The following is a 16,747-nucleotide window of genomic DNA, read 5'->3' as shown; positions in this document are numbered from 1 at the left end:
TGTTGCATCAAATTCTGGACAGGTTGTGCAGCCAGGGTTGCAAAGTTTTGTTCCAGACAACAACAACAGCTGAGGCTCACCGGTGATCCAGCGCTGCAGCTCGGTTCGGTTCTCTGGAGACTCCACAGGGTGTTTCCATGCTGACGATCATTCAAAGAAGTGGTGGAAAAATACAAGGATTTAATGAGAAAACAGTGAAGCGAACACAGACACTGTAGCAAATGTCACATTCATACATATTGATGTGAACATTAACATGCAGCACACACACACACACACACACACACACACACACACACACACACACTAGCTGATATATCAACGACAACTTTGTTTTTTAAGAAAAAATGTTATTTGTTGTGCTTTTCTGCTTTTTAAAAAAATTATTTTGTTGTAAACTGAAATTCTTTTCCTTGAACAAATTACAAAAATGTCACTTTAGGCTCTGGGAAAATTTGATTCATATTTCTCATATGTTTTTATGGCAATTTAGGACAGATTTTTCAATTTTAGACTACAGTTGATTAATCAAGAGAATATTCTCATTATTAAAGTTTAATTTATATATTAACACTTTTCAAAGTGCCCACAAGTGTCACGAATGTTGTAAAACCAGTTTTCACCTCATATTAAAGTATTGTCATGTTTCCAGCCTGTCTGTCTGAGGAGCAGAATTTAATGTTTTTAACAGGATCTGGTTAGTGCAAACGCTTTATTTTAAATGACACATGGAGAATAAGAAGATTCTGACACTAATATAAACATTTAACACAACTTTTAACCTGCAGGCTGTGACTGTTCTGCTATTATGTATGATATTAGTAATAACTGAAGGTGTCAGATGTCGACGAGTCAAAGCAACACGGAAAGAAAACACTCAAGTAAATAAAGTTTATCTTAGAACTATTTAGGAGATTCAGGTTGAACTTCAAGCAGCTTAAACACTTTGATTAAACTGAATTAGGGGAAACCGTGGAGCCGTCTCCAAACCCTGTGATTGTTGGAAGAGTTTACCTCCTCAAAGCTGCAGTGAGCCGTGTTTTTAAAAGAGAAATGAGCTCAGCGACTCTCTCAGACCGATCCTCTTCCTGGAATGACTCAACGGTTGATAACCCCTCCCTCCTCTCTCACACTGCCAGCTCCTCTCTGTCTGCACACTTCCTTGTTCCCTCCCTTTTAGATCTACTAGTACTGTGGATGGGAGTTAACAACATGGTGGAGAAGTGCAGGGAGCCAATCACTGCACTCACACATGTTGTTTAGATCAGAGCTCAAACTGGTTTCAGTTTTGAGGAAGTGAGACTCCGACAGTCTGCTTTTCTCAGAGATGAAATGGCGCAGAAAGGAGTTCAGCTGGACCAGGAAACTTTCTCTTGTCCGATATGTCTGGATCTACTGAAGGATCCGGTGACTATTCCCTGTGGACACAACTACTGCATGGACTGTATTAACTCACACTGGGATGGAGAGGATCAGAAACCGGTTTACAGCTGCCCTCAGTGCAGGAAGAGCTTCGCAACGAGGCCTGAGCTGCTGAAAAACATCTTGTTAGCAGTTGTACTGGAGGAACTGAAGAAGACTGGCCTCCCAGCTGCTCCTGCTGCTCACTGCTATGCTGGGCCTGGAGATGTGGCCTGTGATTTTTGCAATGGGAGAAAAATTAAAGCCTCCAAGTCCTGTCTGCAGTGTCTGGCCTCATACTGTGAGCAACACCTCCAACCTCATTATAAATCGCCTACATTTAAGAAACACAAGCTGGTGGAGCCCTCCGAGAAGCTGCAGGAGAACATCTGCTCTCGTCATGATGAGGTGATGAAGATGTTCTGCCGGACCGATCGGAAGTCTATCTGTTATCTCTGCTCTGTGGAGGAACATAAAGGCCACGACACGGTCTCAGCTGCAGCAGAAAAGAGCGAGAGGCAGAAAGAGCTGGAGGTGAGTCGACTCAACATCCAGCAGAGAATCCAGGACAGAGAGAAAGATGTGAAGCTGCTTCAACAGGAGGTGCAGAACATCAATCGCTCTGCTGATAAAGCAGTGGAGGACAGTGAGAAGATGTTCACTGAGCTGATCCGTCTCATGCAGAAAAGAAGCTCTGAGGTGAAGCGGCAGGTCAGATCCCAGCAGGAAACTGAAGTGAGTGGAGTCAAAGAGGTGGAGGAGAAGCTGCAGCAGGAGATCAGAGAGCTGAAGAGGAAAGACGCTGAACTGAAGAAGCTCTCAAACACAGAGGATCACAACCAGTTTATCCACAGCTACCCCTCACTGTCAGCACTCAGCCCGTCTACATCCAGCATCCAGATCCGTCCTCGCCGCCGATTTGACCACGTGACAGCGGCCGTGTCACGAGTCAGAGACAAACTGCAGGACGTCCTGAGAGACACATGGACAGACGTCTCACTGACTGAAGTGGATGTTTTACTGCCGGCAGCAGAGCCAAAGACCAGAGCTGAGTTCTTACAGTATTCACGTGAAATCACTCTGGATCCAAACACAGTTCACAGACTGCTATTATTATCTGATGGGAACAGGAAAGTAACATTAACGAGTCAACAACAGTCTTATTCTGATCATCCAGACAGATTCACTGATCTGTGGCAGGTCCTGAGTAGAGAGAGTCTGACTGGACGTTGGTACTGGGAGGTGGAGTGGAGTGAAGGAGTTTTTGTAGCAGTCTCATACAAGAACATCAGCAGAGCAGGGAGATCAGATGACTGTCTGTTTGGATTTAATAACAAATCTTGGGTGTTGGAATATGACACTTACAATTATAACTTCCGTTACAACAAAGTCCGTACTCCCGTCTCAGGTCCTCGGTCCTCCACTGTAGGAGTGTACCTGGATCACAGTGCAGGTATTCTGTCCTTCTACAGCGTCTCTGAAACCATGACCCTCCTCCACAGAGTCCAGACCACGTTCAATCAGCCGCTCCACGCTGGAGTTTGTCTTTATTACAGTTGCTTTGGGGATTTTGCTGAGTTCTGTCAGCTGAAATAAGCCGTGTTTCCATTAGGGGTAAGCGTGGCCACCGGGAAAGTTTCAGGCCACGCCCTCTCAAATGTCCGCTCACTCCGCATGTCTCCATTACAAAAAGGCTCCAGAGGGATTAAGAGACTCTGGAGGTGACGCATGGTTTTCGATCGTTGGGTAATTGCTTAGCGACAGTTTCCACCGTGATCACATAAGCAACGGACTAAACACGGGAGACGCAACTGTGGCCGCCGTCGCTAACTGTTCACAACATCAGCAGCTTATCATAAACAAAGCAGCATGGCTAATTATGCACAGCGTCTCCGCTGATCATAAACATAGTGATGGTGAATTAACCGGCATTGCTAACTGTGCACAACATCAGCAACTTATCATAAACAAAGCAGCATGGCTAATTATGTACAGCGTCTCCGCTGATCATAAACATCGTGATCGTGAATTAACCTGCATCGTTAACTGTACACAATGTCAGCAGCTTATCATAAACAAAGCAGCATGTCTAATTATGCACAGCGTCTCAGCTGATCATAAACACTGTGATCGTGAACTAACTGTCATCGCTAACTGTGCAAAACGTCAGCAGCTTATCATAAACAAAGCAGTATAGCTAATTATGCACAGCGTCTCCGCTGATCATAAACATAGTGATGGTGAATTAACCGGCATTGCTAACTGTGCACAACGTCAGCAACGTATCATAAACAAAGCAGCATGGCTAATTATGCACAGCGTCTCCGTGGATCATAAACATCGTGATCATGAATTAACTGGCATCGCTAACTGTGCATAGAGTGTCAAGTGCTTGATGTAAACAAACAGAGATTGCTAAGCGAACACCTCCTGCAGCAATTTGCAGACTGGACGCTAAGGGGTTAACATCCCCTCCGGCCCTGTTATTGCAGCTGGGAGAGACTGCAGCAGGAGGATTGTGCCGCTTACTCTTCTTAACGAGCTGCCGCCCCCCGTGGCTCGTTCAGAAGAGTAAGAACGAGTTTCCAAAAGTCTCCAATAATGTAGCTGGATTTGTCGCCAGTCGCTTTTTTGAAAAATAGTCGCTAAGGGGGTCTTAGTTGGCAACACTGCTTCGCCAGCTTTTACAAATGGCGCGTGTTGTTGTGGCGTCGAGTACTACGTCACATCCTGCTTAGCGATCTATCCTATCAGCAACCAGGTTTTTTTCAGGGGAGAAAAACTGCCCTGCTCTTCTATAGGGACTAAAAAAGTACCATCAAAAGACCCTCTGGATGGCTCATATTCAAATTAGGGGTGTTCCGGCGAATGAGACTCGCCTCATTCCAGGTATTGGGCTATAGTGGAAACACCCTCATAGACAGAAGTCATGAAAAGGACAAGTGGTTAAATTCAGTGTTTTAACTCTAACTCTAACTAACTGATTTTGTCTCCATGTTTGTTGCTGTCAATGGAACAAGTACATTTTTGTATTGATGTATTTGTTTTTCCAGTGCATGAGAGAAACATATCTCCTTCATCGTACACACTTTGTTCTCACAACGCTGAATATTTGTGAAGAAATGTGTAGTTATTAGTAACTTATCCATTATGAAATGAAATGAAATCAAATCAAATCAATTTTATTTATATAGCCCAAAATCACAGATTTGCCTCAAAGGGCTTCACAGACTGTACATGGTACGACACCCTCTGTCCTTAGACCCTCACATCGGCCAGGGGAAAACTCCTTTAAAAAACCCTTTTAGCAGGGAAAAAAGAAGAAGAAACCTCAGGGAGAGACAGAGGAGGGATCCATCTCCCAGGACGGACAGACGTGCAATAGATGTCGTTGTACAGGGCAGGTCAACAGAGTAGAGTAGAGTAGAGAGAGGTTGGGGGAGGGGGCAATAGAGAGAGAGAGAGGGAGAGAGAGAGGAGCAGGAGTTCTTGGGGGGGGGGGGTTTGGGGGGGCACAGCAGCAGGTGATGATGCGCCACCATTGGCCAGTAGTGATGGTGAGTGGACCAGGAGAGGAACATTCCCATCTGGGGCCGGACCAGATCCACAGCAGTGAGACCAGCAGGAGTGATGGAGCAGGACCACAGCTCCACACCCTGTGAAGAGAGAGCAGAGAAAAGTGCGAGTATTCTGGGAAAATAAAAGCTTGTGTCATGTATTATTGGGACAGAGAGAAAGAGGGCCCCGGTGTATCGTGTCCCCCGACACATTGGGCCTATAGCGGCATAACTAGGGGCTGGTCCAAGGCAGGCCTCGGCCAGCCCTAACTATAGGTTAAATAGTTCATATTAACTTAATAGTTGACCACAAAATGATTAATCTTTGCAGCTTTAATGCAGTTCTAGCTCAAAATCCTCAGGAAAAGCTTGGACACTTTCATGCAGTAGGCTGGAAGTTTGTCTTTATATAATCTGTTATTGTCGTGGACTGACAATATAAGAATTAAAAACTTGAAATGTGCAGGGTTTTGCAGAATTGCTGTGTTTTTGTTTGGCGATATGGTCGTGCATGGCAAAAAATGCATGCAAAAAAAACAGTCAGCATCACTAAAATACACAATAAAATACATCAACAAGTATAAATGTTTAATTTTGTGCTTCTTACCGATAAAACAGGAGATGTTTCAGTCATAAATGGTTGATATGTTCTTCAGAAGGGAGAGTCTGAGGTCTCCAGAGGAAACTCTCCCACAGACTCTGAGGTCAGAGATGGAGACAGAGTTCAGAGCTCCGTCCGTCCAGATGCAGACGGAGAAAACATCCTAATGATTTCTTTTACGTGAACTTCAAACGTTGCCGGCCGGGGGCCGACCTGCGTAGGAGGCTCAGATTTAGCCCAGATTCAGAGTTCAGATGCTCATCAGGAGTGTCGGTGCTGCCCTGCCGACCGGCTGCAGGCGCCGCCGCCACCGCCACCGCCTCGGCCGGGACTCCGCCGCCGGAATACCAAGAGGCTCCTTCAGTGAGTGGAGAGACTCTGATAGTTTTCAGTTGCCCTCCCAGCCTCTCAAAGTGTGTTTTGAGCTCCTGTGCTTCATTTACTGATCATTTGTGCATCAACAAGAGCAGGGAGGAGAGGACAGGAGAGGCTGTTTACACAGAGCAGAGAGGAGAGGACAGGAGAGGCTGGAAACATGACAATACTTCAATATGGACAATATGTGGAGATAACTGGTTTTGGGGATTTTGTGTGTTTTTGTAATTGTCTGTCTTTCTGGCAATTTTAATTTTTTTTGTCATTTTATGTACTTTTGGTGATTTTTACGTCGTTTTGATCATTTTGTTTCTTTTTTTTTGTCATCTTGTGTCTTTTTTGAGTAATTTACATCTTTTTTTGATCATTTTGTGTCTTTTTATGATCAACTTACATCTTTTTTTGGTAATTTTGTGTCTTTTTGATCAACTTACATCTTTTTTTGATAATTTTGTCTTGTTTGATAATTTTGTGTCCTTTTTTGATAATTTTGTGTCTTTTTGTCATTTGTCATTTTTTTGATCAACTTGCATCTTTTTTTGTCATTTTGTGTCTTTTTTGGTATTTTTCTGTCTTTTGTTGTCATGTTACGTCTTTCTTTGGTCATTTTGTGTCTTCTTTGTTCACACTTGGAAAAGTGTTAATATATAAATTCCATTTTACTCCAATTTCTAAACAATTATTCATCAAAAAAAATGATGATTTATGTTATTACAACTATGTTATTCTGCACACATTTAGTGAAAAACAAGGCCACAGTGAGTGTGAAGTGCAAAAAGAGCAAAAACGCCTTGAAACAGCTCGTTGGGGTTCAGAGGGTTAATCATCAGTTCATGACCCTTCATGAGTCTCTCAGCTGGTCGGGATTTAAATCGACGTGTTTTCCAATCACAAAGACACTTCACTGACCTTCAGTTCAGCTCGGCCTCCGTCTGCTCATTTCAGGGTTTTTTTTTACCAACATGGAGCTTCTTTAAACCCGCCAGTGTCGATTAGAGCCACACTGATAGAAATCGGCTTTAGAGAAGCGAAGAAATCTGTCTGTCAAACTTCGGAGAATTATCACAAGAAATTTTCTTACCCAAGCAAATAATTTAGCAGTTGAGTATCTGAGCTGGTGGGCAGATTCATGAAGCTTAGCACAGGTCTAACAGTCGTAATAAACGACATAAAACACATTTATGGTCAATGGTTTTAGCCTTGCTCGTACAAATCTTACTTTTTCCACTTTTAGACGAATCTCTCTCACAGTGAGCACAATGATGTATTTCTCTACTTCATCGTCTCCCACCAAGAGATTTTAAAAAATATATATTATTAGCTGCAGATTCTGTTTGGCAGCTGGAGTCTCCTGAGCTCCAGAATTAGAGAGAAACCAAGACAGATCGCTGCAGCACCAGGATCTCCTCTTTCTCTGCAGCTCTGGACTCATAACGCCAGGTCTCGTGGCTGCAGGGTGTCGGTGTTCATGCATGCACTATCTCATTATGGCAGCAATGTTTCTATGTGCATAACATGACTAATGAGGGGAGGAAGAGTCGTTTGTGTCTGTGCAGCAGCAGAGTCACACACAGACACACACACCAGAAGTCTGCAAAAGGCCATTTATCAACAGAATGCTCATTCCCTTTTTGACATGGATGTTGAGTTTGTAATTTAGGGTTTTAATTTCGTCTCAAGGACCCAATGGTCAAGACTTTCATTCAACGGATGGAGGATTTATTTGAACTTTGAATGCAGGTGAGAGGAAGGAGAATGAAGTCCAAGCGGCGTGTTCAAACTTTGTAGTGCAGCATGAATTCCCAGCTAGTATATAGTTTGTGATTTGGATTTTCAACGTTGATTTTCCAGCTAATAATGAGGTAAAATTGTCATTTTATTTCATTGTCAACAGTAGATGAACTTTATTGTCGTACTGTCTGTGCAGATTCTGTGGGTTTATGTTGGTTGGGAGTTTATTCTTATCTGCAGTAATTTTTTTGACCACAGCTGCCAGTTTTTTTCTGTAAAAAAACAACGGGACATTTTTTTTTTTTACAGTATATTTACTATTATTTATTAATTATGTGTTTTGAGTGTGTTTGTATGTGTTTTTTGTAATTTTGTGTTTTTGGTTTGTTTTTTCATGTTTTATGTGTGTTTTTTGTAATTTCTTTGTTTTTTGTGTTTTTTATGTGTATTTTTGTAATTTTTGTGTGTTTTTGTATTTTTAATATGTTTTTGATGTGTTTTGAGTGTGTTTGTATGTGTTTTTTGTAATTTTGTGTGTGTTTTTTGTTTATTTATTACAATTTTAGGATGCAAAATTTACAAGTTGTTCTGTAAAGATGTTGGCATTTGTACTGTATTTTTTGCGGAAATATTCTGGTAACCACAGCTGCCAGTTTTTTTTCTGTAAAAACAATGGGGCATTTTTACAGTGTAGGTTTATGGCAAAAAAAAAATCTGGTTAGTTGTTCTAAAAGACAGTTTAAAGAGGAAATAAATGATGTAAGTGAAGAAGTTAGGAGGATGACGTGACTACAAGAAGTGACATAGTTCAGTAAAAACCTGATGCAGGAAGTTAAGAGATGTTTGAATCACATGCTGACCTTTGGCCTCACACGGGGCACCAACACTGATCTGATGTGAGACAGTTTAGGGCTTTAGTTGGTGTTTTGACTTTTCTTGTCATGTTGTGTCACTTTTGGTCATTTAAGGTATTTTTTTGTTTGCCATTTTCTCTCTTTTTTGGGGATAACTGTGTGCCTTTTTTGGTAATTTGACTTCTGTTTGTATCTTTATGTGCCTTTTTCTGGATTTTTTATATGTGTTTCTATACGTTACGTCATTTTGTTTCTTTTTTTGGTATTTTATTAATTTTTTCGTCATTTTGTATCTTTTTTGTGGTTATTTTTGTGTCTTTTTGGTTACTTTTACACCCTTGTTTTGGAAATGTGTGTCTTGTTTTGGTAATTTCTGTGTGTTTGTTTGGTAATTTTTTAATCTTTTTTTGGTAATTTTTTAATCTTTTTTTGGTAATTTTGTCTTTTTTGGTCACTTTTGGTAATTTTTTGGTAAGTTTGTCTTTTTGTCTTTTGTTAGCCTCTGTTTTCTAATTTTAGTATTTTATTAGTCATTTGTGTGAGACAGTTTAAAGAGGAAATAAATGATGTAAATGCTGGAAGCTAAGTAGTAACGAGGGTATTGTCGGTATTGTTGTTTCTGAACAGTCTCGAGAGACAGAAAGTCAGCTGAGGACACCTTTAGCATCCACGAGGTGTAAAAGTCTTCTTTAAATAGAACGCCTCAGAGTTTTTAACCATTAAACATGTAAAGTCCGTCCCAGATTATGCACGGTGCTGACGAAGTGACTCTGTATTCCCGAGAAGTCGTCAGAAACTCCTTAAACTCATCTTAATTATCCTCCATGATGAATTTGACCTGCTGAAGCCGAGTTTCATCATCCAGTTTCATCACCCTGAATGACATGTTGCGTGTCCTCTTCAATCCAAACTGCAGAGGAGAGACAGAAACACAGAGCCTTCATCTCCACGGCAACTAGCAGTTGGAGTGTGTTTTACTTTCACTGTGTGTGTGTGTGTGTACGCTATATATGTGTGTGTGGAGAGAGTAACATCCATAGAAAAACAAGCTGCTGGAGTATTTCCCTTTGGAAAATCTCTGCCTTCAATTAGAGATTTGGATGAGAAAAGCTCCCTGAAGCTTCATCATGGGATTTTTCATCATGTTTCTTTTTTTTATTTGTCCATTGATTCGCTGGTAATTGGAACAAATTATCCAAATTGAGATTTACCCTATTTAGAAAGGAGGAGGGGGAAGCCTATTGCAAGGAAATTAGCACAAAATGAGTCGGGTCATGTCATGGTGTGTTTGTTTTGTGGAGCAGCTGTAGGAGTCGGTCCGGCTCAAGGACTCGTCCACCAGCAGCTGGGACGACTTCAATTCACACTCAAGGATTTTATCTTCAAGTTGTCCTGATAACTCGTCGTTTGACCAGTTTGTAGCATCCAGCAGTCTGTTTAACGGCTGGTTACCTAGTAATTAATCCTCTTGGGTCTATGATCATGTGGCTTTTTTTTAAAGCGCCTTAACAAAAAACGAGGTGACGTGGAGCGCTGCTGTCGACTTCATTCCAAGTTACAGACTTGAAATTTCCTCCAGTTTTTTGTTTTGACATTCCGAGGTCAAGTATAACCAAAGATATGATCGTTTTAATTTGATAGTACAACAATATTCATTCAAGTGTAGAAGTAGGATGGGACGAGGCAGGCGTGGCATTCTGTAAAAATGGAAAAAAGGGGTCGAATTTTCTAACACTGTTCCTATAAATAAACATGTTTTTATGGTAATTCTTTATGTATAGTTTTATTATATTTGAATTTTACCTTATATGTTCATATTTGTAACCTATGTTTTACATTTTTCAGGTCTTAAACAGTTTATTGAGCACATTTGTGGTTTTTATTTTCATAAATATTAAAATGTTATTTCAGATTTTAATGATTTTTGTGTATTTTTGGGCTAAATATGCAGCTTTCCAATCACAAAGACACTTCACTGACCTTCAGTTCTAGAGATTTACTGCATTTTATCCATATCTTTTTAAAGAAATTATCCATGAAATAACTCTGGCTGCCACTTTTTTTTTTACCAGTTTTTAAAGATTTTTTCTATGCAGTGTTGACGTGTTGTGTTTACCTGCAGTGTGTCCGTGTGGACCGCCGGGTGCTGCGGACCCTCGTGGGGCCCCGTGGGCCCCGTCACGGTCCGGTCCGCCTGTCAACTGATCTGAGCCGGACTGATTGACATAAATACCCAGCGAGCTGCAAGCTGCTGCAGGAAACAACATCAATGAGAGCGAAGCGTGGACTGATCCTGATGAGAGCAGCGCCGTCACGTCCCCACTACTCCTGGAGGACCTCACTGCTGTCGGGTAGTTAGTCTCAGAGGGAGAGAGGAGGATCCAGCTCTGTTGACTCTAATTGTTGCGTCTGATCGCTGTTAGAGCTGATTGTTCTCTTCGGTCTGATTAAATGAAGCAGATCCATAAATTAAATTAACTGAACTCGAGGCTGTTTAACAGCTTTGATTCACTTCAGAAGAACTTTAAGGTCTTCAATAAGCTCCAGAGGTCTGTCAGGGGTTTGGTGTTTCATTCTGTAGTGTCTAAAAACAAGATAAAAACACTAAATCGGAGGGAAATGATCTTCTGAGTTCGTACACCTTTTCCAAGGTCAAATTCAAGCACTTTCAAGGTCCATTTTCAAGCTTTTCCAGCATCTTGCAGCTGTGGTAAATTACATATTTCTTTGAATACATACATACAAACTGAAAATGATTATTTTACGTATTTGTCATTTCAGGTTTTCCAACTAATCATATTTCTATTCTATAGGATTCTATTGTTGTTAAAGCAATGCAGATACAATTTTAAGCACTTCAACCAAAATGCATCCAAAATTCAAGCACTTTCAAACCTTGAAAACACAACATTAAAATTCTAGCATTTTCAAGGGTTTCAAGCACCTGTACGAACCCTGTATCTTGCTGCATGGACAGATCATTTCACCTGACAAGATTTCTTAAATTAATTTGTAGATTGTTAAATCATGTAATTTTTTTTGTCTTTTTTGGTCACAAAATGACCAAAAGACAAACATTTTTACAAAAGAGACACAAGATGAACAAATAATGACCAAAACAACCCACAGAATTACCAAAAAAGATGTAAAAATGACTCAAAATATCCATAAAAAGACACAAAATTACCCAAAAACTAAATGACAAAATAATAATAATAATAATTAAAGACCTTGAAGCTCTTTCACCCAGTTCAGTACGGGGGAATGGACCAGAAAGCAACTTTGATTTTACGTCTTTATTTGTCTTTCTTTTGGTGGTTTTGTGTCCTTTTTTGTCTTTTTAGTGATTTAAATCTTTTTTTTGTGGTATTTTTTTGGAGTGGACAGGAGAGGCTGTTTACACGGATTCATACTTGATAAGCCAGAAATGCGCAGATGTCCTCTCTTCTCTGCTCTGTGTAAACAGGCCCTTAACATATCAACATTTTAAGTCAAGTTTTGATCACTTTTTCCAACAGAAACTTTCGCAACTGATGATCCGTTCAAGGACTTTCAAAAGGTTCAAAAACCGACGATAACGCCTGTTTTTACAGTTTTTTCTACAATAAACATTGTATATTTAGCGATCTTTCAAAGAAAACACACATTTTAATCCTACCATCTGGAGGTTGGGGTTCAGAGGGTTAAAGGTCCAGATCGAAGACTGACTGTAAAAATGTTTGTCGGCAGTGTTGTGTCTCATTTTTAAACCTGAGTTATCGATCTGATAACACAATACTTGTTTGATACTTTACTTCGAGGAATCCAAAAGTTATTTTCAACAGAAGTTACCTGAAGTAAGGGCAGGAAAACCCCGTAAACATGGAGCTAGAGGAACCTGGAGCCCTGTGAGGTGAAGAGTGGAGGCGGTGGGCGAGTTTGACTGATGTCTGAATCAATACAGCCAGACATAGAAACCTCGGTCGCACTTAAAAATACCACAACTGCAATTACTGCGTATGTTTTCATCCCCCTCCTGATGAGATACCAGCTGAATGAAGTTCAGATGAGGCCCACATGTGCATGAAGAACTTTTATTGTTCATTCTTATAAATACTCTGGAGAGGCCGTTTCCTGTCTCACAACGTCGGGAATAGTTTTGTGATTCTCACTAAAATGAAACTGATTCTTTCTTGTCTCGTGCTGCAGCCGTCCACCAAGTTTGATGAAAATCAGACTGGTAGATTGTCTGTAATCCTGCTGACAAACAAACAAAACCGAAAACTAACTGACTACAAAAGAGCTTTAACTGGAACAAAAAGCTTCAGTTTGGTTGAATTAGTGCAGTGTCAGCAATTCTCTAAGGTTTAAGGCCAAACAGTTCCTGGTTCTTGGCTCTAAAAGACAGTTTAAAGAGGAAATAAATGATGTAAATGGTGAAGTGAAGTAGTTAGGAGGATGATGTGACTACAGGAAGTGACATAGTTCAGTAAAAACCTGATGCAGGAAGTTAAGAGATGTTTGAATCACATGCTGACCTTTGGCCTCACACGGGGCACCACCACTGATCTGTTGGGGGACAGGAGAGGGCTTTAGTTGGTCTTTTATGACTGTTTTTGGTCATTTAGTTTTTTTCATAACTTTATGTCATTTTACCAACACTGCCCTGCTAGGAGATGGCTTTAGTTGGTTGTTCAAGACTTTTTTTGTCATTTTGTGTCACTTTTGGTCATTTTAGGTAGGGTTTTTTTGGGTAATTTGACTTCTTTTTTTTATATTTATGTGCCTTTTTTGGATTTTTATAATTTTTTCATATGTTACGTCAATTATTATTCATATTTTTGGTATTTTATCATTTTTTTTGTCATTTTGTATATTTTTTTGTGGTTATTTTGTATCTTTTTGGTTACTTTTACACCCTTTTTTTGGGAAACTTTGTGCCTTGTTTTGGTCATTTCTGTGTGTTTTTTTTGGTCATTTTAAAATATTTTTTTGGTAATTTTGTCTTTTTTGGGGCACTTTTGGTAATTTTTTGGTAAGCTTGTCTTTTTTTCTTTTGTTAGCCTCTGTTTTCTAATTTTAATATTTTATTAGTTATTTGTGTGTCTTTTTGGTAATTTTATGACTTTTTTGGTAACTCTGTGTCTTTTTTTGGACATTTTGTGTCTTTTTGTGGTGGACTTTTTGGGTCATGTTATGTCTTTTTTTGGTAATTTTGTGGGGGTTATTGTAATTATTTTGGTAATTTATGTCTTTTTTGGTTCTTTTTTGTTGTTGTAATTTTTGGTCATTTAACATCGTTTTTATTATGTCTCCTGGATGAAAGTCCTGTGTTTGTTTGACCCACACCGTCATTCTCCTCTCATTTAACGTCTTTTGTTGGTCTTTTTGACTTCTTCACTGTCACTTTTGGTATTTTAAATATTTTTTTGTCATTTTACTTCTTTTTTTTGGTTATTTTGTGCCTTTTTTTTATATTTACATCTTTTTTTGGGGGTAACTGTCACTTTTTGTCCTTGAACTTCTTTTTTTATACATAATTTGTGTCTATTTTTCTACATTTTTTTTGTCATTTTACACCTTTTGTTGGTCTTGTATGTCTTTTTTGGTCATTTTGTGTAATGAATATGGTTTTTCACGCTGTCTTGTTTTCTTAGTTGATGAACCTTTCTTGTGTGAATTCTGGGGCTCTTTTTGCATTCATTGGATTGCATTTGAATTTAATTTGCATAAATATTTAATTTCCAAGAGTGTGCCAAGAGAAAAATAAAAGCCACTTGATGCACTTTTCTGTTACAAACCTGTTGTTGCTTCCTCAATAAAACAGCCACTTGCAGCTGACTCCAGAGTGTGTTACTGCAGCGAGGCGCTGAGGGACTCTGCAGGTATTTACTCTTCCTAATTCCAGATAAAACCGCCGCTGCTGGAGCCACGTTGGTCCCAGACGGCCTTGACTAAATCCTGCCAGAGCTTTACTTTCTCTGAAGCTACAAACCTTTTAAAAAGCGTCCCGGTCTCACATTAATGATGAACGAGGTGGAGGTGAGATGATATCACGCAGACTGCAGGATTTGACGGATGACTAACTCATCAAGTAATTCATGTTCACATGCACGAGGGAGAAAAAAAACAAACCTGAGGCGATCTGAGCTGACAGACACTTGCTTGCTAATGGGCCTCCAACACGGAGGTATTGATCAGAGCCGGAGACGCCCCGCTGTACAAACGTCTCAATTAGCCGACAGCTCGTACGCACAGAAATGTCAAAGCATAATGGATTCAGTAATGAGCACTCAAAGAGCTGAAGAGAGACGACAGATTAATCATAATTGAGGTGGTGATTTCCTAAATATTGGATCTGGAAGAAGGATGTTTGTCTGGAGAGCAGGTGGAGCGTTTTCATATCAACTGTGGACGGAGATTTATCTCACTTCTTAACCCTCTCAACCCCCAACGAGCTGTTTTTAGGGAGTTTTTCTTTTGCTCTTTTTACATTTTCCTCTCTGTGTCGTTGTGTTTCAGTGCAATATATAAAATCACGATAAATCTCTAAATCCTGCAGCTCTGTGGAATCATATCTCCGATATATTATATCTAAAAAAATTAGACAAAATGGAAATTATTAATAAAACACTTTCCAAGTACCTGCAAGTGTCACAAAATTACCAAAAAAAGACACATTACAAAAAATATGTAAAATTTTAAAAATACGTAAAATTACCAAAAAGACACAAAATTACCAAAAAGACAAAAATGTACAAAAATATAAAAGTTTAAAGAGACTTAAAGTTACCAAAAAAAGACAAAATTACAAAAAATATGTAAAATTTTAAAAATACGTAAAATTACAAAATTACATAAAATTACTAAAAAAGACACAAAATAAAAAAGACACAAAATTTCCAAAGAATGACGTAAAATGACCAACAAAAAAATAAAATTTCCAAAAAAGATGTAAAATGACCAAAACAGTTTTCTCCACATATTGTACATATTAAATAATAATAATTTGATTTTTATAGCGCTTTAAAAAGGTGTTCAAAGTCGTCATATTGAAGTATTGTCATGTTACCAGCCTCTCCTGTCCTCTCCTCTCTGCTCTGTGTAAACAGCCTCTCCTGTCCTCTCCTCTCTGCTCTGTGTAAACAGCCTCTCCTGTCCTCTCCTCTCAGCTCTGTGTAAACAGCGTCTCCTGTCCTCTCCTCTCTGCTCTGTGTAAACAGCGTCTCCTGTCCTCTCCCCTCTGCTCTGTGTAAACAGCCTCATGTAGAATAAAGAGATTCTGACACAAATATCAACATTTTAAGCTGCGATTTGGTCACTTTTCAGAACGGAACCTTTCGTAACTGATGATCCGTTCAAGGACCGTCGGAAAGTTCAAACTCTGACGATAATGTCTGTTTTTACAGCTTCTTTCTGTGATATTTGGGGCATTTTTGGCGATCTCTTAAAGAAAACTTACTTTTCAGAGGTCCAGAGGGTTAAAATGTGAGAAATAAAACAATAAAATAAACATATGTTCCTCCCACTTCTGTATTTCCAAAACAAATAAATGAGGTTTGGAGCGGTTGCCAAGCTGCTGTAGTGATTTTCTGCTCCGCGACCCTCAGGAGGAGAGTCCCACTTGGTGTCAGGATGCTCTCACACTGACTCTTCCCGAGCAGCTGTTTTTATTCTGAAAGTCTAATTTATGTATCTGTGAACATTGTTGTTGCTCCGTTAGCCTCCAGGGTCACCGCCGCCAATGTCAGGGAATACTAATAGCATGCAAATCCTTTTAATTATACATTGTTATTCCTCTTCCCCTCAAGCTATAGTTTGATTGCTAAGTCCGTGTCCTTCTTTAGTTGGATAAGGAGCAGCCGGAGCCGGGTCACTCTGAATCCAAACGGAGAGCTGCTGTTCAATGCTGCAGGTGATGATGGAAAACAGGTTAAACAAAGTTCCCTGCTCCTGTTTTTACTGCTCCGAAGTCACTTATTTATGATTTTAAGCAAGTTGTATAACCATAAGATTCTGTTAAAGATGAACGTTTTAACTGTTAACTCAATATTCGTCCAATAATACAAATGGTATGCTGGTAAAACTTGTCAATTAGGCGTCTTCTCCTAAATTAAAGCAGAACTATGCAGCATTTTCAACTGAATAAAAAAATTACTTTTATTTTTTTTAGGTCATTTTTGCCTTTTCTGGAAATTTATGCATTTTTGGGGGGTAACTGTGTCATTTTACTTCTTTTAAAAAATATA

At 39.7% G+C, this 16,747-nt stretch overlaps 1 protein-coding gene across 1 annotated transcript; it reads left to right on the top strand.

Moving 5' to 3' along the window:
- The first annotated feature begins 1,148 nt into the window (after positions 1–1,148).
- LOC131990753 (tripartite motif-containing protein 16-like) lies at positions 1,149–2,997 on the top strand. Its single transcript, XM_059355868.1, has one exon. It carries the CDS (start codon positions 1,333–1,335, stop codon positions 2,995–2,997), a length of 1,665 nt encoding a protein of 554 aa, XP_059211851.1. The 5' UTR covers positions 1,149–1,332.
- The last annotated feature ends 13,750 nt before the right edge of the window (positions 2,998–16,747 follow it).

Source organism: Centropristis striata, chromosome 18, assembly GCF_030273125.1.
Source record: "Centropristis striata isolate RG_2023a ecotype Rhode Island chromosome 18, C.striata_1.0, whole genome shotgun sequence".
NCBI lineage: Eukaryota > Metazoa > Chordata > Actinopteri > Perciformes > Serranidae > Centropristis > Centropristis striata.
The sequence above is the reverse complement of the archived record's forward strand: the minus strand, read 5'-3'. Positions and strand labels throughout refer to the sequence as shown.